This window comes from Aphidius gifuensis, linkage group LG2 (assembly GCF_014905175.1).
Source record: "Aphidius gifuensis isolate YNYX2018 linkage group LG2, ASM1490517v1, whole genome shotgun sequence".
Classification (NCBI taxonomy): Eukaryota; Metazoa; Arthropoda; class Insecta; order Hymenoptera; family Braconidae; genus Aphidius; species Aphidius gifuensis.
This window is the reverse complement of record NC_057789.1, coordinates 27,494,227-27,522,213: the sequence shown is the minus strand read 5'-3', so window position 1 is coordinate 27,522,213 and position 27,987 is coordinate 27,494,227. Positions and strand designations below refer to the sequence as shown.

At 21.4% G+C, this 27,987-nt stretch overlaps 2 protein-coding genes across 2 annotated transcripts; one reads left to right on the top strand and one right to left on the bottom strand.

Moving 5' to 3' along the window:
• Nucleotides 1-1,022: 1,022 nt before the first annotated feature.
• Nucleotides 1,023-24,148, bottom strand: LOC122850677 (tachykinin-like peptides receptor 86C). The gene is made up of 8 exons (XM_044149810.1): nucleotides 23,432-24,148; nucleotides 11,812-12,025; nucleotides 5,253-5,387; nucleotides 4,838-4,918; nucleotides 4,405-4,555; nucleotides 3,871-4,067; nucleotides 2,355-2,482; nucleotides 1,023-1,153 (listed from the first exon to the last, which is right to left on the bottom strand). Exons 1-8 carry the CDS (start codon nucleotides 23,724-23,726, stop codon nucleotides 1,023-1,025), a joined length of 1,332 nt encoding a protein of 443 aa, XP_044005745.1. The 5' UTR covers nucleotides 23,727-24,148.
• LOC122850012 lies at nucleotides 13,942-14,816 on the top strand. The gene is made up of 2 exons (XM_044148963.1): nucleotides 13,942-14,169; nucleotides 14,273-14,816. Exons 1-2 carry the CDS (start codon nucleotides 14,010-14,012, stop codon nucleotides 14,623-14,625), a joined length of 513 nt encoding a protein of 170 aa, XP_044004898.1. The 5' UTR covers nucleotides 13,942-14,009; the 3' UTR covers nucleotides 14,626-14,816.
• Nucleotides 24,149-27,987: the final 3,839 nt, after the last annotated feature.

Sequence of the window (27,987 nt, the reverse complement as noted above, 5' to 3'; positions counted from 1 at the left end):
AATTTTTTTTTTTTATTTTTATCAATATTGAAAATTGAATAATGACTGTCATATGCATTTACATTCATAAAAATGAATGGAAAAAAAAATATAGAATATTGGAAAAAATAAAATCAAGCAATTTAATGGATTTAATAAAAATTGTTGATTATTTTTTATACAATATTTTTTAACACTGATATAAATTTATTTTTTTTTTTATTTTCAAATCGTATACTGAGAATTGATTTTTTTATTTTTTAAATTATTAACAATTAGTAACTTTTTTTTACGAAATAGAAAACTTGACTAACTCAGTTTCATGTAGTTAATGTTGGGTGATAAAAAAAAAATAAAAAAATAAAATTTTATATTATCAGAACACGCTTCCTTGATGAGTTTTTTTTTATATTTTTTTAAACTTTTTTAATTTTATTATGCATATAATATTTAAAAGTCCCTTGTGTAATAACTCGTCTCGAAAATTATTGCATTCAAATGTTAAAACTTTTCATTTTTTAAATAATTAAAATAGTTATTTATCACCATTCAATGACAATATTTATAATATATTTATAAATATAATAATATTTGATAAAATTATTATTATTATTATTTTTTAATATAACATTATTAATAAATATTATTTAATTGTCACAGTTAAGATAACTTCAATCGAACATTTATAAAAACTTTTTGTTAGTTTTTGAAAAAATTTGTACATCAGTTTTATCTCCATTTATATTTTTTTTTTTTTTTTTTTCATAAGTATACTAATTATTTTTTAAAATATGACACAAGAGAAATACAAAATAAACTATAAAAAGATATAAAAAAAAATAAATTAATAAAAACAAAAATTTAATTTGAATTTAAACTAAATTAAAACGATTTTATGAGTTAAAACTTTAACAAAAAAAAACTTTTCTTTTTTTTAGGGAAGTAAAACTTATGTAACAATAAATGATAATAATTATTATTATTTACAAAGTTTAAAATTAGCATAACTCATTAAGTTTAATATACAATTGTTAATATAATATTTAAATAATAGCAACATCCTGACGTTTATGATGTAGTTTTTCACATATTGATCGTGTATTCATTTGAAATGACTGAATGTGATTGTCAGGTGTACTGTGACGCCATCGTATTGATGTTGATTTCATACGTCCTGAAAATGAATTTATATTGTTATTTGTTATCAAACTTTAACAATGAAAACTATCAAGTTAATCGTTTTTCATGTGACTAAATTTAACTGAGATTTGCAATTAAACTTTATTTCCATTTGAAATTTGTCAATAAGTTTGTTCTCTTTACAGTCATTGACAACATTTATGACAATAAAATATTCTATTAAATATATAAAATATAATCTAGTTTTTTAAATATTTAATAAAAAAATATATGACATTTATAGATACTACAAATTGTATAGAATTTTTCTTTAATAAAATTTATAAGTAAAAAAGTTTTACAATTTTTTATCATTATTGAAAAACGCTTTACTTGATATTTTATTTGCTCTTGTTTTTCATACTATTGGCTTTAATCCAAGGATTGAGAAAATGTGGTTTTTGGCATAGACCAAAGACCAATTCTTGTAATGCAAAAAGACAGGATACTGTTTCAAGCAAATGTATTAAGTACATGCAAAAAACGAATCGACAAAACAACCCTCTCTATTTTGAATAAATATAAAAAAAAAAAAAACCTCATTGAGATTAAATAGATTTTAGTTTTAAGCTTATCTTCGAGTTCAAAAATAATTAATAATTAAATAAAACAATAAATCAGTGGATGATCAAATGAAAATATTCCAATAACAATATAAATTTTTTTTTTTTATTTATAAAAAACTAATTAAAAGTTTTTTAAATGAAAAACAAATTCGCATGTATTTTTTATTTATTTTTTTTTAAATTCAAATGAATCTGGTTTTATCAACGCACATATTAAAAAAAATTAATGATATTTTTTTTGCCCTTTACATCATTAAAAATATTGCAAAATATATTTTAATTTTCCTGTTTTTTATTTAAATTTTTTATATTGACTTTTAAAATTGATTAAAAATCATATTAAAAATAAAATAAACTATATGAAGTTTTACGAAAAATTAAAACAAATGATTTTATCATTATAATTCCAACAAGTATGAAAATTCTTAAAGTTGTTTTGCTGTTGTTGTCTAACAAAAAAATAGAGCATATGTGAAAACTTCATTATAACTTTTCGAATTATCTTGTTAAAATTAAAAAATAAAAAAGTAATGAAATTCTTTTTTAAATAAATAATCTAACTCTTTTTCATTTTCAATTAAAATATTTTTTAACTATTAATAATTTCATTGAAATAAATAAATAACATACCAGAATTTGATCGTCCAATTTCAGAACGATGGAAACCAGTCAATTCGTGCATTTGACGACTCACTGTATCTTGACGACGTATCATGCAACAAAATCTGCATATTATTTGTTGAAAATACAGCCGAAACCTGTCGAAATATAAAATTGTTAAATTAATTTACATCCAGATAAATACTTGTTATTTTTTTTTTATTTTATACATCATACTTGAAGAGAAAAAAAAAAAAACTAAAACATCCATTAGCTTTAATTAGTCACATGTTGTAATATTTTTTTTCCCATCAACTGTTGTACCTTGTGACCTTAATTTTTATTTTTTTTATTTTCGTCTACAGTTGGAGTTAAAGTTAAATCAACTCGCGACACCACGTTTCTATGGCCATTGATTTTTTTCGCCATAGCTTTTTTATTCTCTACTTTTTTTTTTGTTATGCTTCAATGTTTCTTCAACTCCAAAGTATTAGATAACTAAATAAAAGACGTTTTCTTCGTGTGAAATGTATGAACAGAAAATTCGACTAGATAGATGTTATTCAAACGTTGATTTCTTTTGGGACATTCGAAAAAGAAAAAAAAATATTACGGGTGTCATATAGCTCGTGTATAAAAACGCTGAGTATAAGTTAGATAAATATATTTTTTTAAGCTAACAAATAACCTTTATTCGTTTTCATTTTAAGTAGCTGTAATTTTTTTCCAACTGACAATGTAATATGATATTATAATAAACTTCTTTTTCATTTTATTAATATAAATATATTTTTTTATTTTTAATAAATGATAAATTAAAATTAAATTTTAACTTTTATATTAGAGTAATTTTGAAGTATGAAATACAAAATGTGCATATTGTATTTTATTTGATAGACTTATTTAAATTTTATGATGTACTTATAAATCACGTAATTTTAATTCTATATATTTTGACTTGAAATGCCACTTATATTTAATGTGACCTAAATCTTTCAGAAATGAAGCTTTGTTATTATACATTATATAGAAATATTATTTTTTTTTTCGCGATAATTAAAATTATGAATATAGAAAATAAACAAAATAAATAAATAATAATAATATTGTCAATGAATAGATAAAATAATCGATTATCTTTGAGAGATTCGAGCAATTATAATATGGTTTCTCCTAAAGATATTTAGTAAGCCACTTTTATAATTGAAATTTAATTAACTGGCCACTGCATATAATATTGTATGAATAGAAAATATTTTTGAAGCATTAAATTATCAATACAACAACAGCCGTTGAATAAATAACTACGTCAGTCTGTAAAATATTGATCAATTAAAAATTTTAATGAATTTTTCGGTAACTAATAAATTATACAATTAAATTAATTTGTTAATAAAAAAAATATTGATATGAAATAAATAAAAAGATAATTAAAAGAAGATCATTTAATTAACTGTTTTTTATAATTTGAATAATTATTGAAAAATTATAAAGACTATAAATTTTTAATTAAAATAATAAATATATAATAAAATAAAAAACAAACCTCGTGTTCATCCAGTAGTAAATGATTGGATTAACCATTGCGTTTGACATTGCAAGCCAATAAAAACTGAGATAAACATGTTGCACATAACTGTTGCCCATGACACTACGATAATGATGAAGAAAAATGAAAAAACCATGATATGGTAGCCAGCAAACAGCAAAAAGTACAAAAACGATGATAAACATTTTTACCACCTATAAAAGAGAAAATAAAAAAAAAAAAAAAAAAACATCAACACTGGTAAATATAATAAAATTAAGATGGATAGAAAAAATATTATTTTCTCAATAAAAAATATATGAAAAAATAATTTTTAGTTGTCAAGTTAAGTCATTAAAATTTATATTAATAAAACCAGTAAATGTTTTTTTATTTTTTTTTTTTTTTATGAATTTGAAAAAAATATAAAAATAAAAATATATATTTTACGAGACATCATTTTATTGGTGTAGTATATACTATGTTCACTGAAAGTTGGAAAAAAAATTTAAATATATTCAACTCATGGTAAAATTTTTACCACGTATCTACCTTGCGCTTCGATTTCATTGAGTCTTTTTGATGCTGTGTATGTTCCCCAATGGATTTGGAACCCCATAATTTTCTACCCATGAGTGTATAACAAACTGCCATCACCGTCATCGGTATGAGATATGTTACCCCAAGGATAACAAGATTATATCTGAAAAAATATGGAACGAAAAAATTTCATATATATATTTCTTTTTTATTCTAAAAAAAAAAAATTGACTGCAATTTGACTATTAAAAAAAAGAACCTAAATTTTGATTAATTTATTTATTTAATATTTTTTTATTACCACAAACTGATTTGAAAATAAAAAACAAAGACCATGCAATTTTCGTGAAGAAGCTAGATATTTTTTTTTTGAGAGAAATAAATTTAATAAGCCAAAAAGTAATTTCATTTTCAGGATATCGATCATCAATAATTATTAACTCACATGTATTCACTCTTACTATCCAGGTAATCACCATCAGGCCACAGCATATAACAAACAATTCTTTTTTTTCCATTTCCATATCTGTAAAATAGATTAAAATAAACAAAACTAATTTAATTATTTATAACATGAATCCTTCATTTATTATTCATGCTTTTTTTTTTATTTGTTTTTTCATTCCCTCGAGACAGTCACTATGTACTTACAACAAACAAAATTGGTATCATTAAATTTCATTAGTAACAGGTTCTATATCCATACAACTAGAATTTCATTCTACCTCATCGATTTATTTGTAGATTTTAGAATGAGACAATTACAAACAATTCAACACCATACATGAACTTTGAATGAATAAAAAAAAAAAAAATTTAAATACTTTTTAATATACAGTAGTATGTATAAATAAAATTACCTTCGTGTTTTTGTGGTTGAATATAAAAGACATGGCATTGCAAGCATAGATGATGTGAACCAAATTAAAATTAAAGCAACTATTGTCCGTCGACGAGACATGTGGTGTTGAAGTGGTCGCATTATGGCCATGTATCTGTAATAAAATAATTATAAAAATTATATTTTACAAAATTGTAAAATTCGTCATTAAAATTACATGCATGTTCTCATAAAATGAACCAGTTGGTTCTCATCATTTTCAAGGATCATTACAGAAAATTGGTCAGATAATATAATAGAATATGGAACACGAAGATCACGTCTCACCCATATCAACTGTCTTTCATAGAAAAATAGATGTATGAATATCTGTTCACCAAGCAAATGTTGGTTAACAATTTCACAATGTGGTATTACTTTTATCAACTTGAAATATTTATTTAAAAAATCAATAAGTAAGCCATTTTTAATAAAAAACTTGTAAAATATAATAATTCAATTTTTGCTATTTTTAATTAAGAATAATATTAGTTTTTCATAAATTAATTAAAAAGGTAGTATTAAATTTAATCTTAAGATATTATTCACTCGATTCAGGATACATCCAACGAATGTACAAAATAATCAAGTGAAAAAACATATATTTAGTCAGACACGAATAAAATTGAAACTTATTTTTTCTTTTATTTATACATGAATGTTTGAGTTGTGTATTAATATTTAAGTTTAGTTCAAATATATAAAAATAAATAAATCTAACGTGAGAATTATTCCACATTGCATAATCAATATACGAATAATAATATTGAAAGTTGATGTTGTAAAGTTAAATTAAGGGTAGAAAAAAAAATTTAAATTAAATATATATCAATCTTGAAATGAATATATGTTTTTCATAAACCTTTGATAAATTTGACCAAAGTAGAAAAAGGGTATTTTATAAAAAATGTGAAATGATCTAAAAACGAACAAAAAAAAAGGTTCTTTTACTATTATAAAGCTCACTCCAGGATATCTATATCCGGATAAAACGATAAATAATATTTCACTGATGAGAAATCGATAAATTTCCGTTGTAGCATATTACAAAAAAAAAAAAGTATTTATAAAAAATAAAAATTCATGAAACAACGAATACATATTTAATAAATTTATGAATAAATTTCAGTGATGTTGACGTTGAATAATTTATTGTAATAGACGGGAATGAAGTTAAAAAAAAAAGTTGTCTACTTATGCAATGAGTATGATCTCTACTACATTGTTAAATAATATTTTTTTTTAGTAACAATTGATGCCACAATAATAGAGATTTAAGCTCGATGGAAGGATAATATTTCGTCGTCATTTTAAGCTCGATTTCAAACTTTGAGTCAACATTGAATGTCGAAAGTCAATATTAATTTTCACTTGAAATAAAATAAAAAACTTTAACGGTTACATTGTTCTGCATAAAAAATTATGAATTCATAATAAGCCATGTACAATAAGTGTACGACCTTTGAGATATTGGAAAAATACACTGAAAAAAATATATCAAAAAGAAAATCAATATAAACTTAATAGTTTTTAGGATATATAAAGATTTTTCATGTCTTTGAAATATTAAATACCACTTGAACTAAAAAACAAATAAAAAAAAAACTATATAATATTATTAATAATAATAAAATACAATTAAAAAACTTTTGGATAAACTTTGAAATGACTTTTTCGAATATTATCACTATATTTGTTTTGATTTTTTAACTTTAATAAAAAATATTATAATATATATTCAAAGAATGTTGATGACTTTTTCGTCTTTTAAAACTTTTAACAAAATTATAATAATGCAAAATTAATGTATAAATAAATTATATTGTCATGTATAATATATTTTAATAATTGGCTTCAAGTGGATTTTTTATTTATTCGATTATTGAAATTGTTCGAGAATTTTAATATATATTCATAAACATAAATTTACATTCAAATCGATACGTAAAGTGTATATTATTCACAGCTGTATATACCAACATAAAATATATCTTTTCAATATTATAAAAAAAATTTGATATGGAAAAAAATAATTTTCTTTTTAAAAAAATGACGTTTGAAATCTATTTTTATGTGTTCATGATATACCTTGTCATGAAATAATATTTTTGTAACATGAAAAACCGATATAAAAATCAAAAGAAAATGACAAATCTGTTTTTGACTTTACATATTTAAAAAAAATAAATAAATACATGTATATACTTTTTTTATTGAAAAAATAATCTGTTCTTTTGTGCTTTTACTTGGAAAATCGAAAATTTTTTATCGATAATGTATAAATTTATTTTATTCATAGATAAAAAATACTGTGTTAATAAAAATGATAAATTTTACACTTTAGATGTACTATTATTATTATAAATAATTTCAATATAAAAAAAAATATTTATATAGCTAATATTAGCATATAAAAAGTATATATTACTGGAAAATGGTTTCACATAATCCGACAGCACAACAAAAGTTTAGTGTTATTGTCGGTTATGAATGAAAAAAAAAAAAAAATAATGAATACTTTTTTGAAATGTTACACGATCAATCTTTTGTCAAATAAGAACGGTGCATTTGTTTTTTAGTTTTTCAACATAAAAATAAATAAATAAATAAACTCGAAAAAAAAATAAAATAAAAGGAAAACAAACAAAACAAATTAAGCCAACTCCAGTCAAGACGTTATTTTTAACAAGCCACATGACGACAAGAAAATGTAAGTTTTTTTTTGTGTTGTAGCTAGAAAAAAAAAATATAAGACTGCAAGACTGCTTTTTTAAAAAGAAAAATAAAAAAATTTGATTTATTGAAAAAACGTGTGAAAGTATTTTTTTTTTTTTTGTTACAAGACCTAAAAGTCATCACCGAAAAAAAAATGTAAAGAAAATACGTGCAATTTTTCTTTCACATAATAATCTGATGTATTTTTAATATATATAATATATATATACTTGTTTCTTTGTTATAAAAATTGAATAAGATATTAAAAATATTTCAACATAAAATATGAATAGGTCAACTTTTATTGTATTCATAATATGAATTTATTTTTTATATGAACACAATGAAAATGAATATTCAATGTTTGCACTATGTATTTTTTTATTTTATATACAAAACAATGTTTTCAATCAATTTTTGAATTTGAATAATAGATTTATTTAATAAATTGATAGAAGAAAATAAAAAAAATCGATATTTGCATTATTGATTAATATTGTTTTGATAATTATTTCAATTACAAAAGATGATTGTCAATGTAAATTTAATTATTTATATTGAAACAGGAAATGTTATCTTCATTTTATTAACATCTTAAAGGCAAGTGCGAAGGTCAAAAGATTAAGAGAAAATTACTTCAGTTGCGCAATTGTGATATGTCATGCAGCTTTCAAAGTTGAAAACTTAATTTTGTTATCATTCCGTGACTTGAATTGAGACATATCAATATTATAATCAATTTACAAGTTCAATTTAAAAAATACTTTTTTTTATTGAATATTATATTAATGAATTTTTTTATGAATTTAAATTGAATAACTCAATTATTTTAATTTGATGCTTTTTAAACTGGACAGAAAAATATAAACATCAACACTGAAAGCTTTATTAATAGACTATTTATATAAAAAACAAAAAAGCAAATATATATAAATTTTATTCAATGAAAAACTAGCAACTACTAAACTGGCAGTAAAAGATTAAATTTTATTTCTCAAGATATTTTATTAAGACTCAAATATTATGATTAAAAACTGACTCGGTAATATTTTAATTAAAAAAAAATTCATTTTTTTAATATTTTAAATGTATTTCAAAAAAAAAATAATAAAGTTAATCTAAAAATACAAACAATAATTATTATTTTTATAAAAAATATTTGTATCTACAGATAAAGATTATTTTTCAACCAAATGTTTTTTTTTTTTCGTTTGCAGATATATCAACATTAAATATTGACTTTCATAGAAAATACTATAAAGTTAATGATTTTTTGTTGAAATAAAACGTATCGATATATAAAAGGTCACCTTTAAACGTGACAAAATATTTATGAAAAAATATTTTATCAAAAAGATGATGGATTTTTAATTGAAAATTTCTAAATGATCATTTTATTTTTTTTCCAAATGCATGAAAATATCAATACCAAGAGAATCAGTTTAAAAAAGTATTTTATTTGTTTGTTGCGATGAAATATTTTTACATGCAATATAAAATCCTTGGACAAAAAAAAAGGCAATTTTCCTGTTATACCACGTCATCATTGTTTGAATACAAACAAGCCCAATTAACAAACAAAAAAAAGTACAGTAGCAATCACGGGTTTTTTGTAAATGTTTAATTCCTAGAAAAATACATACAACTTTATTTTCATTTGAATTTATATTTTAAAAACTCAATTTTTTATTTTAAAAAGTTAAAAACATTTCTCATTAAATTTATATACTTTGATATGAATAAAAAAAATTCAAACAAACCACAACCATTTCTCATGCGAAGACGAAATTTTAATAAATATTTCCATAAAGAATTTAAATAAATTATAATGATAAAAATAGAATGAACACAAAACATTTATTGCTATACATAGAAAATTTTAAAGTTATTTTCAATAGCAGGTAGCTATTATCTACATGGTAATAATTTCAAAGTTTCTGCTTAGTTTGTAGATAGAAGAAAAAAAAATAAGTAAATGAAAAAATAGGCAAATAAGTGGCACGAGATAACCACGAAGCTTTTAAAAAATCGTTAAATTCTTAGTAGTTTGTATATAAAAGAATTTTCTGCTTCATGATGATAGGGTATTATTTTGCAGTGAGATTAACGAAATCAAAAGACTTTTTCAATTCCTTTAAAGTCAAGTTGTAAAGAATAGCTTTGAAAAATTATACCTAAGTTTATTAACTAATCAATTAACTAAAGATTTTTATCAGATAAATTTCAGTTAAAAATCAAATACTTGTGTGTGAAATGGAAACAATTCTAAAAAATATTTATAAAAAAGATGATCTTTTTTCATTTTGAATTTAAAATAAATTTCATTTTACGAGAGTATATTTTTTTATAATATAACGACTACAAAATAAATTTTAAAAAATTCATTTTAATAATTTTAATGATAAGTAATTATTTTATTTCACTAGTTCTATTTTATTATTCTGATTTTTATTAAGCATTTGCAATTATAAATTAATAAATGTAAATGATGAAAAAAAAAAATATATACGCTCAAGTGAATATAATTATAATTGTTTTTTTTTTTCTACTTTTCATTGTGGTAAATTCATGCAACGAATCATTGAATTCCATGAATTTTATATCATGCAAAGTTTTGATTTATTAAAATGTTAATAAATATTCTATTTCATCAAATTATTTGAAATAAAAAATATATAATAAAAGTTGTGTATACAGTTTCATGAAAATAAAACAATTAAATTCATTTTTCCATTCCAAAAATCTTGAAATAATTGAAATTAAAAAAAATAAATTTAAAGGTACCAGTGGTTTTTTTTTGTTGAATTTTTTTTTAAATTGAATTTACTAAGATAAGAATTTATTATTTTACGGTACGTTAGCCATGTGTGTCTCGAAAGTACTGATTTATTTTCCATCACTGAGTCAATGTCAGGTTGTTAGGGAATAAAAAAAGTAATAAAAAATTTAAAATCCATGATATTTGTCGAATAAATATGAGTGTAATATATTATTCCACAATGAACACAGATAGTACGATAACAATAGAGTGTTAACATATATTTTATGACAATGTGTAATAATAATTTAACCATATATTTTCAACCTCAATAATATTGAGGTTGTTTATTTAGATCGACAATGATAAACAGCATTTGCAAAACCAGTGACAGTTTGTTTAGTTAAATATTTATTATTTATTTTCATAATAAAAATAAAAATTCAATTCATTTATTTTTAAATATAAATAATCAATTAAATTTTTTTTTGTATACCTATATAAAAATGTATTATCTCGAAATAAAGAAACAAGTATTGATAAATTGAAATAAAATTGAAACATAAAAAAAAAATATAAAAAAAAAAAAATGTCAAGCTAGCTCTTGGACCTGTAGTGTTGGGAATTTATCGTTTTCCAATAATTCTGAAGCAGACTCAAGAATGTTGTGTATGTTCTTGAAAAACTTATAGTTACAAGAAGGGTAAAATAAAGATATAAAAAAAAAAGAAAAAAGAAAAGTATATATAATACATACGTATACACTTTAAAGTGTTTGAAAAAATCAATTTCGAAGTAATTTTTCAGATCATTGGTGTCAACTTGATCGAAAAATTAAACTATTATTTTTTATTTATTTCTTATTATAAATAACGAAAAGCTTAATATAATAATAATAATAAAAATAACAATAAAATAAATAAATTGAAACAATAAAAATATAACTGAGTTATAATTTATAAAATTATTGATTAATCTTTTTATCAATTATTGTGAATCAAGGAAGAATCAAAGAAATATATTATTCATGAGGATAATAAAAATATATTATTTATTTTGTTTTTACCTGTCAAATGCAATAACAACTAGAGTAAATGTACTCGATGCAACAGTCACATGAGAAACAAAATTGTTGATGGTGCAATAAAAAACTCCAAATGGCCAGTTTGAATTGAGCATAAAGATGAAATTAAATACGCAGTTGAGCAGTGTCATCATCAAGTCAGTTATTGATAAATTCACAAGTAGATAATTTGTAACTGTTCGCATTCTTCTGTGTGCTGAAACAATAAGAAAAAGAAATAATCAAACAAAAGATTTCTAATAATTATTAACTTTATTTATTTTTTAATAATCAATAAGTAAAATAAAAAATTAATGTATAATAAATTTAATAAATTAAAAACTTTGTGATAAGTTTTTTTTTTTTTAAACTTTCAAAGATTTAAAATAATAATGAGAAATCTTTTCATGAGATCAATTGATCTTGTCTTATTTAACACTGTAAATGCAATGAATCCGTAAAAAGGTTTATTGCGTTTTCCTGAAAAGTACCTGCTATTGAAAAGCAATATTCTTTTATTGCCATCATTCTATTGTGCACATATTCTTTATAAAACATGTAAACATTTTTTTTTTTTTTATAAATCTTTCTAAGTAAAGTAAAATAAAATTTATAATAGAATGAAAAAATAAAAATAACAAACGCTCACGGTTTATTAATAAAATAAAAAGTCAATTTAAAATAAATTTATTTTCTTATATATAAGAAAATAAAATTCCTTTATTTTCATTACTGTTTTATTAAAAATATATTTTTTTAAATATCAGGATTTTTTTCTTTTTCAAACGCATCAATTTGACATTTTAATTTTTTTGAAATTTCATTCAGTTTGATTAATTGTCTATCAAATTGTTGCTTGTTTTAAAATTGCTAATGATTTCGTTTTATATATTATCTTGAAAAAGGGTCGGCAAATTTATAGAGATCTTGAGAAAAAAAAAATTGTGAATAAACTCGCACCCCAAAAAGAAAAACAAGATTCATTAGATCGTATTTCACTGCTATCAATTCTGCAAATTTTTTTATCTCGATATTATCTTCTTTGTTATTTTTTTTTTCAAGCCAATAATAATATTTTCATCTTTTTTTTTTTTATTAAATTCGTTAAAAGCTAGAGGAAATAAAAAAAAACAAATTTAATAAAAATAAACAAAACATATGTCAAAGATAGAATTGTCAAGGTTTATTTGCCACCGAGTAAAGATACTTTTGGTTTTTATTAAAGGCTTCATAGCTTCAGGCTATAAAAAAAAAAATTTATACGAAAATTCATATTCGAAAAACGTATACATAACTACATACAATAACAAATAAAAAAAATGTGAATTCATCCCTTGAATAATTTAGCAATGTGTTTTTTTTTTATTCAAATTATACAAATGATATTTTTCTACGAAATTTCTACCAACGATAATAAATTTCATTTTTTTTTTAATAATACTTAAAATTTTTCAATAAATTGTTGAGCTTAAAAAAAACATTAAAAAAATATTTTAATTTTTATTATATTCCGTAAATTTGTGAGAGATTATAAATATTTAAAAAAAAAAAAAATAACTTGGTGATGAAACTTTTTATTTTCTCAAGGGTGCTTATGTTTATTTATTATTTATTTATTTTTTCTTATTTTTTATGGGTTTTATGACATGTTAGGAAACATCCCGACCATAAAAACTTTAGTATGTATATTTGTTTGAATCAATATTGAGCTAGAAACATTGTGCATAAACTGCTAGACATTTATAGTGAAATGTACTTAACAGGAAATGAAGTCTATATATTATTATTTTATTGGAAAAAAATATTGGATAACTCATTGTATGTTAAACATAAGAAAAAAGCATTATTGTACTTCCAAATTTTTTTTTTTTTTATTTACCAACAGCTAAATAAATAACAATTTAAAGCTCAAAATATATGGAAAATGTTTTAACATGTTAGAAATAATTTTGTCAAGGTCATTTAAAATAAAAATTATAAGTATATTATCATAAAATTGTGTATTTTTTCAACAAATGTTATCTACTTTCTCATAATTATCATTTGACAAAGAACTATTATCAGCATATAATGACCATATATGCCATTCGAAATAATCTTAACGACATAATTGTCTAAATAAACACAATATTTTATAAATTTAAACTTATAAATGCAATGCATAACAAAAAAATTGTACAGTCGTTAAAAAATTTTTAAAAATGTTTAAACACGTTAATTCATTATTTTTCTTTTTGGTAATTATTTTGCCAATTGTACTTTGTCAATCTGATTCAAGTACAACTGCTGCGCCTGATCAAACTTCTCCAGCAGAAACATCAACGAAAACTCCGATACCAACTAACCAAACACCACCAAAAGGTATTAAATTAATATTATTATTATTAATAAAACAAGTTTTGTTATTTTTATACAATATAAATACTAAAATTGATAATTAATAATATATATTGTTTTTTAACAGATGTTAAAACAACTGTATCACGACTTACACAATCGAATCAAGTAATTGAAGATGCAAAGCTTTCACCAGTTGCTACTGGTGTCAAAATATTATTGACACCAGTTGTTTATCTCGTTAGAGGATTATTATTTGTTGTTGAACTTTTACTTAAGGGAGTACTAATTTTAGTTAAAGGTTTGGTTGATGGACTTGTCAAAGCTCTTGGTCTTGCTGAATTACTTCCTTTTCTCGATCCAACATTGGAAAGTGTAACAAAATTAATTACTTATCTTTTGCATAGTGTAAGTTGTCTATTGGCAAGTCTTGCATATGGACCGGCATTAATGGAATGTCCACCAAAGCCAATAGCATAAACGAAAAAATATTTAATTCAATTTTTAATTTAAAAAAATTATAATATAATCTATGACAAAAAAAAAAAATGTCAAATAAATAAATAAACAATAATAATTAATAAACTAACAAATAAAAAAATTTTAAATGTAAAAATACTAACAAGGTTATTTGAAAAAATAAAAAAAAAAAAAAAAACAACAGTATTATTTTCATTTTTCCTCGAAGGTTAATTAATGTATAATGCTTTCATATCAATTTATTTTATCGACGTATAATGAGCACGTATTATATTAATTAATTTTTATAAACCACTTATTGAAAATTAAAACTTATATATAAACCTAACAATAAGGACGTAAATAAATATAAGCAGTTGGTTGTAGAAAACATTATAAAAAAATATATATTTCATAATGTTCAAGAAAATATATTCAGCTTTTATTTTGATGGCTATTATTTTGCCATTAGTTTTTTCTCAAATTGTCAAAAGTCCAACTGATGAAAGTACAACTGATGGTACAACTGCAGCAATTAAAAAAGATGAGGGTGAATCTAAAAATGAATCAACAACTGAAAAACCTACTGAGCAAGTCAAAAATCAACAACCAAAGGGTATGATGATAAAATAATAATTTAAATAACTTTCTATTAATATATAAATTTTTATCAACAGATGAAAAAACTCTAATCAGTCAATTTAACAAAGAAGATAAATTGATAGATAACTCCAAACTTAATGCACCTTCTATGCTTGCAAAATTAATATTAACACCATTTGTTTATTTTATTCGAGGTTTATTATTTATATTTAAATATGCCGATCATGGATTATTATTTATGATGAGATTATTCATGGACGTAGTACTTGCATCAACTGGCCTTGGAGCAGTTGAAGGTCTTGTTAATCCTACACTAAAAGGCATAACACCAATTGCTGATATGTTAATTGATTCAATTTCTTGTCTTTTGCATGAAATGGCTTATGGAGCACCTCTTATGCGTTGTCCAATTAAATACCTTCAATAATAATTGATAATATTAAATAAAATATTATATTAACCATAAAATTTTAATCAACAATAAAATTAATAAAATAAAAAACTAAAAAATTGAATTATAATTTATTTTTGAATTGAATTTGTTTTTCCTCAGTTACATATATAATATCATAAAAATAAAAAACACGATAATTTAATATTGATAATTTTAATGAGTATGGAAGCTATCACTTGACTAGACCTTCAAATAAAATTCAAGGTCTTTTTATGATAATAAAAAAAAAAAATGAAATAAATAATAATTCCAAGTTTAATTCTTCCTATGAATATGGAGTATAATTAGTTTAATCAATAATAAAAACAATTTTTTTTTTTTTATAGAGTCATGGTTTTTGTTTTATTTAATTTTTTAGTTTTCTACTTTTTTTTTTTCTTTTTATAAAAAATTGAATAAAATTTTTACAAAAGTAATTATTCATCAAGTGGTTATCAGGCAATATATTTTTCCTTGTTTGATATAAATAAAAAAAAAAAAAGTTACATTGAAAAATATTACATCAATGCTGAATAAAAAATTTGATGAAAAACCCTGTCATTTAACAACACTTTAATATAAACTAAACTTTAAAACCCATTGATTATCATCATAAATTAAGAGACAAAAGAAAAAAATGAAAAAGTCACTTTTAAAGTTTGTAAAGATAGTAGAATTCAACAATTTCAGTAATTGTAATAAATCCTTTGAGATATTTTAATTGTTTCAGTGACCCTTTTATGGTTTAAACCTTGGATTATTTGAAGATATACAGGATTTGAAATGTAAATGGATAAAGGTATTGTCAAAAACATTTCAATGGTTACTTTGATGACATTTAAAGTGGAACATCTCAATTGAAATTTACATTGATTTTCAGTTGAAATTTATTATTTTTCGTTATTTATTTTTTAAAAAATAAAATAAAAAAAATGACTAATTAATTATTATTAATTTTATCAATTTTATACACGAGTAATATTTATTTTTTTACTTTAAACTACTAAATTTATACTGGTATAACACAATAAACTATAATATTATTCATCTTGATATTGATATTCCAGTCAAGTATACTAGATAAAAACTGAAATAAAAATTTAAAAAAAAAAAAAAACTAAATTTAATTTCTATGCGCGTGCACTTTCGTCGTCATGTTCGTCGTCAAGTTATTCGTAATACAACTTAATCTAAAAAAAATTGGGTCCATAAAATTTAATGGAAAATTTACACGAGCTCGTTATGGAAAACTTTAGTTATTTAGTTAGTCATGTAATTATACATGTAATTTGTTATTAAAAAAGCGAAAAATATAAAAGAATTACTGAACGTCGTTCCAATAGATATATCGAATGAGCGTATAGAGAAATTTTTATACCAGCACTGTAACAGGCTCCATTCAAATTTTAGATTAAAAAACCTCAATATTGAGGTGGGATTGAACAGAAATTGTACAGACATGTATTTATAGTTGGTTATACACAACACTGTCTAATTAAATTTATATGTTAATTCTGTGAAAATGTTAGTATATACCTGAATAATTACACGGATTGTAAGAAACTCTAGAAAAGGGATAAGTTACAAATACAATCCTGATACTACATAAATAAATAAAAATAAATATTATACTATGAAAATTGTAAAAAATTCATACAGATAGTTAAAATAATTATAATGTTCATAGTAACTCATTAGTTTGTATTTTTTTTTTTATTTAAAGAAAGGTGGAAAAAAAATATGTGAAACGATGACATTTATAAAAACTAAAAAGAAAAAAAAATGACTATAATAAAGTAGTGAAAAACAGGATTAAAAAAATTCAGACATTTTTGAAAACAAATTTAAAAATAGAAACAATGTATTTAATAATGAGTGACGTTATCAAATATTATAGATAAAATTGTTTTTTATTTATTTTCATTTTAATGGTTCTTGAAACAATATAAAATAAATAGAAATTTTTTTTTCAAAATACTCAATGGATTTTCAATTTATCTAAAAATAATAAAAATAACATTGTATATTTATTCAAATAGAATTTCATGCAATTTTTAAAAAAATATTTATTATATATGGGTTATTTTCAAAAATAGTCAAACAAAAATAAAATTATTTTTGAATACAAGGTTTTGTATTTTTTTTTTTGTATATGTAAGGCGATTTAAAAGGAGAAATATTTTTGAATAAATTTATCATCTGTTTCATCATAATTTCATGGAATATTATTCTGTATAAATATAACATGACAACCGAAAATTTGCATCCCTTTTCACGAAATTTGTGTACATATATTTGCATGATTCAATTTACACTTGACAGTTCTAGAAATTATTTTATAATTTTTAATTACCATAGAGTTTATAAAAACAGAAAAAATAAAATATTTTCAAATCCAAATTATTACTCTTAAATGATTTTTCTTCTTATTTTTATAAATTATTATAAATTATAAATTTTTCATTGAATAATGAAAGAGATAATTTTTAATAGTTTAAAATTTTTATCAATAAAAATTATGGTCTTGAAATAATTACAATTACCACAAGAAAAATAAATTTAATTTAGAAAATAAAAGATAACAAATTAATTATTTTCTTAAACGATAAATTAATTAATTTTATCTTTTTTTATTATCGTGATTATTATTATTATTATTATGTTCTTAAACTGCCATGGATAAGATGTCTTGTAAAATTTTATACTCCTCTTTTTTTTCGAAGTTAAAAAAAGAAAAAAAGTAAAAAGACATTTTTACGATTTATATTACTTTGAAGTACAGGAATTTATTTGATTTTATTATATTTTTTGAACAACAGTGATAAGGTAGCAGAGCATATGATTTTGTTTATCCAGTTGAATGATTTATTTTATTTTTTTCTGTGACATTTTTTATTAATATTGAAGCACATTTATTTCGATTTAAATTGAACAAAAGAAAATTGTACAAGAAACTATGGAATTTATATGTCACATAACAAAATGTAGATATTGTTGACGATTTTTTTTTTTTTTTTTTTTTTTTATTTATATAACTTGAATGTATGGTAATATGTGAAAGCCAATTACATTAGACGACAAAATGAGTATTTTTAAGTTAATAATACTGATAGCTTAAAAGAGCAAAAAAAAAAAATATATACCGTCATCGTAAGGTTCGACTAAACTTTTATTTATTTCCATTTAATTATATTATTGTTATTTGTTTTTTACTTTGAAGATAATTTAAAATACAATTCCTTGATGTCATTCAATAATTTTAATCAAAATATTGTAATTTAAATTGTATCAAAAGTGTCACGGTATAAATTGAAAATATATAAAAAAGAAAATAATCATGATAAATAAAAAAAAAAAAACATCTTGTGACAAAGAATAAATGATTAAACTTCGATAAGAAGTGAAAAGCACATTTTGAATTAAGAAATTGCGTTGGTGTTTGATGAAGGTATAAAATAAAAATAAAAAACTTTCGAGAAACTTTTGTCATTATCCAGTAAGATTAATATTGAATAAGCAGAAATATATAAAACTTCATACATACATCACCCACAATTTTCACGCTGATATATTTTTTTATTTATTGTATAGACAGAATTATTAATTGAGTCATTATTATTTTTCCTAAATAATTACTAATAATTATTTCAAATAAAATAAAATGATATTTTTTTTTAAAATTATTTCAGTCAGTAGTTTATCATAATTAGTTACTTTAAAAAATAATAAAAAAAAACACCAATATTTTCTTTTTCAGTCTACTTTTTATAATTACTATGGAAAAAAAAAAAAAAAAATTAAATAAATCAAATTTTCATGAAGCAAAAATATTGTATTCTTATCAGAATACATTTGTTTTTCATATAATTTTTGAATTAACATAATTGTATTCGTAGAAATAAAAAAAAAAAAAAAAAACTGAATGATTACCTTTTGTATGTCATTAAACAAAAAGTAATAAAGAAATAAATAAATAAAAAAATAGCATGACTAATTACAGCTGCATGCAAAGACATGCAAAACTTGTTCAATTATATCCAAAGTTTTTTGAGTATGAAAAGGTGTTCACATTAACCAAGTAAGTGTATCGTGATACACAACATGAATATGTATATATAAACTTAATATATGAGTTTAAATATGCACTTGAGAAGTTCAAGTGACTTTGTCCAATCTCTAGGTCATAGTAGAAAATCCATGAGGATCACTAGTTTTATGTACACTACATTTTGCATGCAAAACTTTTCAAGGCAATAACCGAAGATCATCTAACATTCAAGATGCTTCAAAGCTTCAAATATAAATAAATAACAATAACAAAAAATAGGAAAATAAAAATAAACAAAAAAATAAAATACTGTAAATAAAATATAACTAACTTTTTTACGAATGATATAAAAAAAAAAAATATAAATAAATAAAACAAAGAGAAAATTACAATAGAGCTTTTTTTTTTATAGTGGATTTTAGAGGATAAACTACATTTGTTCGACATGTAGTATTGATTGCAATAAACACTGACGAGGTAAATAATGTTATCAAAAATGTGATGTGCCTATAAATCAAAAGATAAATAATAAAGTCACTTTCAACAAGTTTCATTTATCAGTAAAATTTTTTTGGATTTATTTTTTTTAAAAAAAATTCTATTTTAAAACTTTATAATAAAAAAAAAAATTTACATTATTAATTCATGTTTTTTAATGATTTTATATGAGTTTTTATATTGATTCAACATCATCACATATTTTTATTGGAATATATATCGTTAAATAACAAAATGAAAATTAGAATTCTAATTCACATTTGAATATAAATTTTTATTTTATTTTTAAAAAGTAATTCAACTGGTAAAGTTCAATGATAACCTTGAAGTATTTTTCTTGAGGATAATAAATCAATAATAAAAATAGAAATTTAATCCAGCATATGAGTTCGAAATGAGTGGTTAAATTCCCTCAGGTGATTTAGTCACTCTCAGATAAAAGAAAAAAAAAAAAGACAATTTACTGTATTGTCATAAAAATTATAGTCAGCAACAATATAATACTTTGAAAATAAATTTATATTTATTTATGGCTATATAAAAAAATAAATATTTAATATGTATCTTGCTCTTATCACTCCACCAGAACATTCAATATTCGAAAAAATTTTTTATTCATCACAAATAAACTTTTCAGAAAAAAAAAACGATAATTTTTAATATTATTTATTTATTTTTCTTCACATGTTTCCACTTTAAAAATTATTTTATACAGCCACGCTACTACTTCCCTCTCATCTCCTAAAATATATGTTTATACATTCGTATAAAAAATTCAAATAGTCATAAAGGAAAAAAAAATAAATTTAAAAAAATTCAACCTCGTAATTTCATGTTGGAAAATTTCTTACTTTTTTTTGATAAAAGAAATTAATTAATTTTTAAAAAGAGATAAAGAATAATTTGTTTTTCAAGGTGAAGATGTGGGTGTACACTGTAGTTGACATATCATTTTATGAATGATAATAACAACAATAAAATTTTTTATTTTCATTCTCTCTGTGTTGTCTATTGTTTTAATGTTATGTTCAAACACACGATGTAAAAAAATTTTCTATTGTACAAGCTAAAAGAGAATAGAAGAAAATAGAAAAATAGACAGAAAAAAAAGACTTTTATATAAACGTGCTTTATTTCAGGCATCGATAAATGGGCCGCAGGGTTTACAGTCATACACCATTAGTCCTTTTGGTCAACTACTAAACCTCTTGGGTATGTGAATAAGCACGTACCAGAAATAAAACACCTTACTCTTTTTTTTTTTTTTCCCTACCAGATTTAATATGAAATGTATATTTTTTTCAAGCTTATGAGCAATCACTGTAAATCGATCAAAGTGTATATTATTTTCTGATAATTTATTTGATTATTCGTTTATATTTCTAATGAAAAAATCATTTAAATGAAAATTCTTTGAGAATTTTAAAAGACGAGTATTATAAAAATAAAATAGAAAATATAGATTGAAATTTATATAGGTACGAGAGTTGACGAATAATATTGAAGTTTATGTATTTTTTTTTAAAATACGATCCTTTACAAATTGAGCCATTGAAAAGAGTATTGAATTTCACTTTAACTGGATTTGTAGTCTAACAGACTGTGGTAGTTTTCAATAGACTTGAAATTCTAACAACATGCATAAACATTAAAGCTGTGATTTTACGAGTATGTATTGTGTTTAGCTTTTGTGGTTGTTGATTTGATGATTTGATATATTCGGATTAACAAGTACATTTTAGGCTATTATTAACCTTTAAAATTATACACTCAAAATTATAATTATAATCTTTATCTATCAGCTGTATTATTATTGATAATTTTACATTTCAAATTAAATTTTATATAAAAAATAAGATCAAACCAGTTGATGAAGCTCAATTGTAAATTTAACTTTGAATGACATTAACTTAAAAAAAAAAATAAATAAATAATATTGTATTTAAAAATAAAAAAAGCTGAAATATTAATTAAAAAAAAATAATAAAATCAGAAAATTAGGTTTTTTTTTTTTTTTTCTTAGAGATTTTTCTATTTTTATATTTTACTATATGAAACTTTTATTGTCACTTTGAATCTACTGTCTAGGGTGTTGTTAAAGATAAGAACAATAACACTCCCATGAGGTTATTTTTTTTTGGTCACCGAAAAAGACAATAAAGATTTTTTTAAAGCTAATGGTCTTAAAAAAAAAAATTTGATATAGATAAGCAAACAATGGATTTATTCATTTGCGTTATTTTAATTTTTTTATTATAAATATTATCATGATAATCATCATTTATCTTTTTTTATTTGTATATTCTATTAACTTTTTTATTTTTGTATCGATTGAAATAAAATGAAGCAACGAGATTAATTATAATTGAGAGACATTGCCAAGTAGAATTTTTTAATGATAAATCTGGTTTGAACAGATAAAAATATTGCATTGTAATAATAAATAGTGTTATGCATTATGAACACAATTATTATAAGAATAATTATCAACATGTTTCAATTAATAATTAAGTAAAATTTCGTAAAATAGATAGCTGTATCCATTATGGGTATTTAATTATGTAAATATTTTGTTGATCATGGTTTTGGACATTATAGGCGATAATTTAATTATGCAATTAATGAAAAACCGATAACATTGTTAAATTATTATATTAAACTTGCTGAGAATATCGATAATGTCCAGTAATTATTATCGAAAAAATTAAATTATCTTGTATTAAAAATAAAATAAATAATTTAAATTTAAATTTAGAAATATTTTAATAAAGATTTTTAAAAAAATAATTTAATTTAGATTTTTGTAAAGATAATAATAAATCACAAGCTTATAAATTTAAATTTTAAAACTTTCAATTACCTCAATGACTTTATTTGATTTTATTTTTTCTATTGATAATATTTTTATTAAATAATTCATTTTTGAATTTAAATATATTTCCTGACTGACTTTTTAATCATAGTAATTTATTGTAAAGAATATTTTCCTTTGATTGAAATTTTTTTTTTTTTAAACTGGCTAATTATTTTTTCAATTTAATATTTATTTCTTTATAATATTCAATTGAATAAAATAAACTGTATATTAAATTGAAAATCAACAAAAGAATTTTTTTTTTTTCTCTTTTCAAATCAATTCAGAATTCTGGTTATATTTTGAATAAATATTTATCATTGATGGTAAAAAATAAAAATAATAAATTGAACTATATTTTATTGATAAAATTTTTTAAATTAATAGATACCAAGAACAATCCACATGACAATGATATTTCCACCTGTCGCTATCAAAAGTATTACAGCAAATACTGCTGACCAAGAAAGTTTTTGCCACCATGGTAAATCAAATGGACGCGGATTACCACTTGAAAGACAATCACTTAAATTAGTTTTTAAAATATCACGTGTTGTTGATTGTACAAATACTTCATTTAACACATTTAAAAGTTCACTCTTATTTAGTTGTAAAATATATTCAAGGTCTTGATCAAGTATAGGTGCACTACAATTATAAAGTCTATCCAAATTTGGATCGTTCATTTTGATATTACATCCAAACAATAATAACTTTTTAACTAAAAATTCATTTTCACTTGAATATTTTTTTTTTTTTTTATTTTCTTTTACTTTCGATTGTTTTAATTATTAAATTTTTATTTATTTTTGTTTTAAAATACTTGATTACTGAGGGTAATTAAAAATCTTTTAAATTGACTATAATTTTAAATGAGAAAATATATATTTTATTTTAGTTTAGTAACTGGAAAGTTATTTAACCGATAATGAAGTGAAAAAAACAAAAGTTTTATTGAATACTTTAATTAATACCTTATTGGAATTTTTTTTAATTTTGTCATCAAGTTTTTTTTTTTTTTTTATAAACTTGAATAGATTTATTATCCATCAATAAATTTTTTAGTATTATTATTATTTAAATTTTGTATAATGAAAAATAAATACCGACTAAATTTAATTTTAATTTAATCCAGGAGATAATTTTTTTTTAATTAATTGATTTTTAAACACTATTCACTTTCTATAAATTCACTTGTGTTTTATCTTGTTTGTAAAAAATAATTTTTAAAAAATTTATAAAATATATTTTTCATATTGACAAAATGACATATTAAAGTTCTCATAATTTGACAATTAAATTTACTATAAAAATATTTTAAAAAATAATAAAAATATAAATAAATCATTTTAAATAGAATTTTTTTTTGTTTTGTAAAATAATAATTATCATGATATAGATAATGTCACCAAGAGATTTTCAAATTAAATTATTATTAAAAACATAATAAAAAAGGTGTTTCAGTGCTATGTAAACTGATGACAATTCAACAAGTCATAGTGAACATCTAGGGGTTGTTCTACTACCGCACTGAAGAACACCACTTTAGATACTGAGGTTCAAAAGCTTCAAAAGCACGTTCATTCATTCAGGCTTGCGCGCAACAGACAGATAATTTTTAAAACATACTATTTTAATAATTAAAAAAAAATTATACAATATACTTAATGTATTTTTTTTCATATTTTGTATATTGTTAATTAACTGTGTACTAAATATAATATAATTTATGACAAAAAAAAATTGACTCCAGTTGTTTTTCTCGTTAGAGGATTATTATTTGTTGTTGAACTTTTACTTAAGGGAGTACTAATTTTAGTTAAAGATTTGGTTGATGAATTTGTCAAAGCTCTTGGTCTTGCTGAATTACTTGATTTTCTCGATCCAACATTGGACAGTGTAACAAAATTAATTAATTATCTTTTTTATAGTGTAAGTTGTCTTCTTGCAAGTCTTTCATATGGACCGCCCTTAATAGAATGTCCACCCAAACCAATAGCATAAACGAAAAAATATTTAATTTAATTTTTAATTTAAAAAAATTATAATATAATCTACGACAAAAAAAAATGTCCAATAAATAAATAAACAATAACAATTGATAAACTAATAAATAAAAAATTTTAAATGTAAAAATATTAACAAGGTTATTTGAAAAAATAAAAAATAAAAAAAACAACAATATTATTTTCATTTTTCCTCAAAGAATAATTGATGTATAATGGTTTTATATCAATGAATTTTATCGACGTATAATGAGCACATATGATATCAAATAATTTTTCATAAAAACATTGTTGAAAATTGAAGCCTATATATAAACCTAACAATAAGGAAGTGAATAACTACAAGCAATTTGTTTTAGAAAACATTATACAATGTTGTTCAAGAAAATATATTTAGCTTTTATTTTGATGGCTATTATTTTGCCATTAGTTTTTTCTCAGACTGATGAAAGTACAACTGAGAATACAACTGATAAAAGTACAACTGATAAAAGTACAACTGATGGTACAACTGCAGCAACTAAAAAAGATGAGGATGAATCTAAAAATGAATCAACAACTAAAACACCAACTGTGCAAGTCAAAAATGAAAAACCAAAAGGTATGATGATAAAATAATAATTTAAGTAAGCTAATATTAATATTAATAAATAAATTATTTTAATAAAATATAAATTTTGAATAACAGATACAAAAACACTGATTAGTCAATTTAGCGATGAAGATAAATTGATAGATGATTCCAAACTTAATGCAACTTCTATGCTTGTAAAATTACTATTAACACCAATTATTTATTTTGTTCGAGGTTTATTATTTATATTTGAATATGTAGTTTACGGATTATTATTTTTGATGAGATTATTCGTGGACATAGTACTTTCATCAACTGGTCTTAAAGCAGTTGAAGGTCTTGTTAATCCAACATTGAAGGGTCTACCCGGAATTGTTCGTATTCTATTTCGTGCAGTTTCTTGTCTTTTGGCTCAATTACATTATGGACCAGCTTTTATTCATTGTCCAGTTAAAATAATTGAATAATAATTTAAAATATTAAATTAACAATAAAATTTTAATCAACTAAATAAAATTAATAAAATAAAAAACTAAAAAATTGAATAATAATTTTTTGTTGAATTGAATTTTTTTTCCTCACTTACATATGAAAATAAAAAACACGTTATAATACTTAATATATTTTTTTTCATATTTTATATATTGTTAATTAACTGTGTACTTGAACACAATAAATATTAACAGTAATAAACAGAAATAAATAATAAAATTTTAAACATTATGAAAATCATTTTGTCGAATTTTCCTTTGAAAATTATGCAATTGGGTTGTTGATAAATTATTAATGCATGGGATAAATTTGGATAATAAATTAATTATGAAAATGATACAAGCAACTTTGATAATTATATTTTTTTATATTATCCTGATGGGAATATTCTTGACTATATCAGTAAAATCATACTCACTGTTAAAATAAATCGAAAAAAATATAAAAATCATGAGTTTTGTTGAAGATTATAATAGGAAATAATTTATATTTGTCAATTTAAAGAAAAAAAATTATATTTTTATATTTTTTATGTGTTTATTGAAGAAAATAAATTGCTTGGAAGATACCCAAGATAAACATGTCAAAAAGATCATAAAATAGAACCAGTGAAAATAAATAAATAGAGGTGGGATTTTCATTTTTTTTTTTTAAGAATCAAAGAAAGTCTGTCGCACTTTTTACTGTTGATGTTGATCAATGCCTAACTTTACTCCCTTGTGAAACATTTTTTTTCATAACGCTAAGAAAACTTATTTTACTCGATATATCTAGCATATTTTTTTTTTTTTATTTATTCCCTTTTTCTTTTGAATAAATTGGCTGACAAATTATAAAAAAATTTTTTTAAACAAAGTAATTTAAAAAAAAAAAAAATATGTCGATATTTGTTCAAGTATTTTCTTATTAAACGTAAAAGGAAAAATAATTAAAAATCAATTTTTCATCCGACAAAATGACACTGTTATTTTTTTTCAATAAAAAAAAAATACTGATTAAATAAATAATGTACATTGTCATTATAAAACTCACAAGATATTTATCATTTTTTTTTTTTTATTGATTTAAAAAGCTTCATAGAAAAAAAAAAGAAAAAATATTTTTCAATAAGTTTGTCAAGATCCTGGCAAGATGTGTTGGAAAAAATAAAATAAATCATCTATTTAGATAAACAAAAAAAAATATAATAATCTTAGCTATTTTTGAAGCAATCTTGATAAACGAGTGAGTGTGCATAATCATTATAACACTTTGATATATATTTTGACGTCCTTTTTATCCTTCAGACTTATTACAAACAATTTCTGAATGAAATTTTTTTTTTATTGACTTATGATTAAGTCAATGAGAAAATTCAACAAAGCCATCGACCCTTTATGTGACTGGTTTTACCATTTTTATAATATTATTTAAACTATTTTAATATTTAAAAAAAAAAAAAAAAAACATTTTGGTCGTACACTGACCTCAGACAGTGAGAAAAAAAATATAAAATAAAATCACATACAAACAAAGAGTGTCTCAAAACATTGCATAAAAAAAATAATAATAATAAAAAAAAAAAAAGAAGAAGTGTACTTACTGAGATAAAGAAAAAAAAAAAAAAAAAAATATCGAGTGACGGTATCTCAAGACATATGTGGGTGTTTTTATATATCAATCACGACATGATAAAAATCTCAATTGTTATATGGGTAGAAAAAAATTAGTAATCGGTAAAATTTGTATTAGTTAATTCGGGTATTATGATAATTATTTGCTACAAATTTTTATGAGTATATAGATAAAAAAAAAATGATTACCTTGTATGTCCAAGCATGTTCCAAGAGCCATTAGGTGGTGTCATTATTTTTTCTGCCAAACTCCAAGAAATAA

Excerpts from the sequence above, each read along its gene's own strand:
- LOC122850012 (XM_044148963.1), top strand. The coding sequence starts at position 14,010 with ATGTTTAAACACGTTAATTCATTATTTTTCTTTTTGGTAATTATTTTG. Across the intron at positions 14,170-14,272 it reads TAACCAAACACCACCAAAAG|ATGTTAAAACAACTGTATCA; the intron begins GTATTAAATTAA and ends GTTTTTTAACAG.
- LOC122850677 (XM_044149810.1), bottom strand. The coding sequence starts at position 23,726 with ATGAACGATCCAAATTTGGATAGACTTTATAATTGTAGTGCACCTATA. Across the intron at positions 12,026-23,431 it reads TGTCATGTGGATTGTTCTTG|CACACAGAAGAATGCGAACA; the intron begins GTATCTATTAAT and ends TTATTGTTTCAG. Across the intron at positions 4,556-4,837 it reads GATAGTAAGAGTGAATACAT|ATATAATCTTGTTATCCTTG; the intron begins GTGAGTTAATAA and ends ATATTTTTTCAG.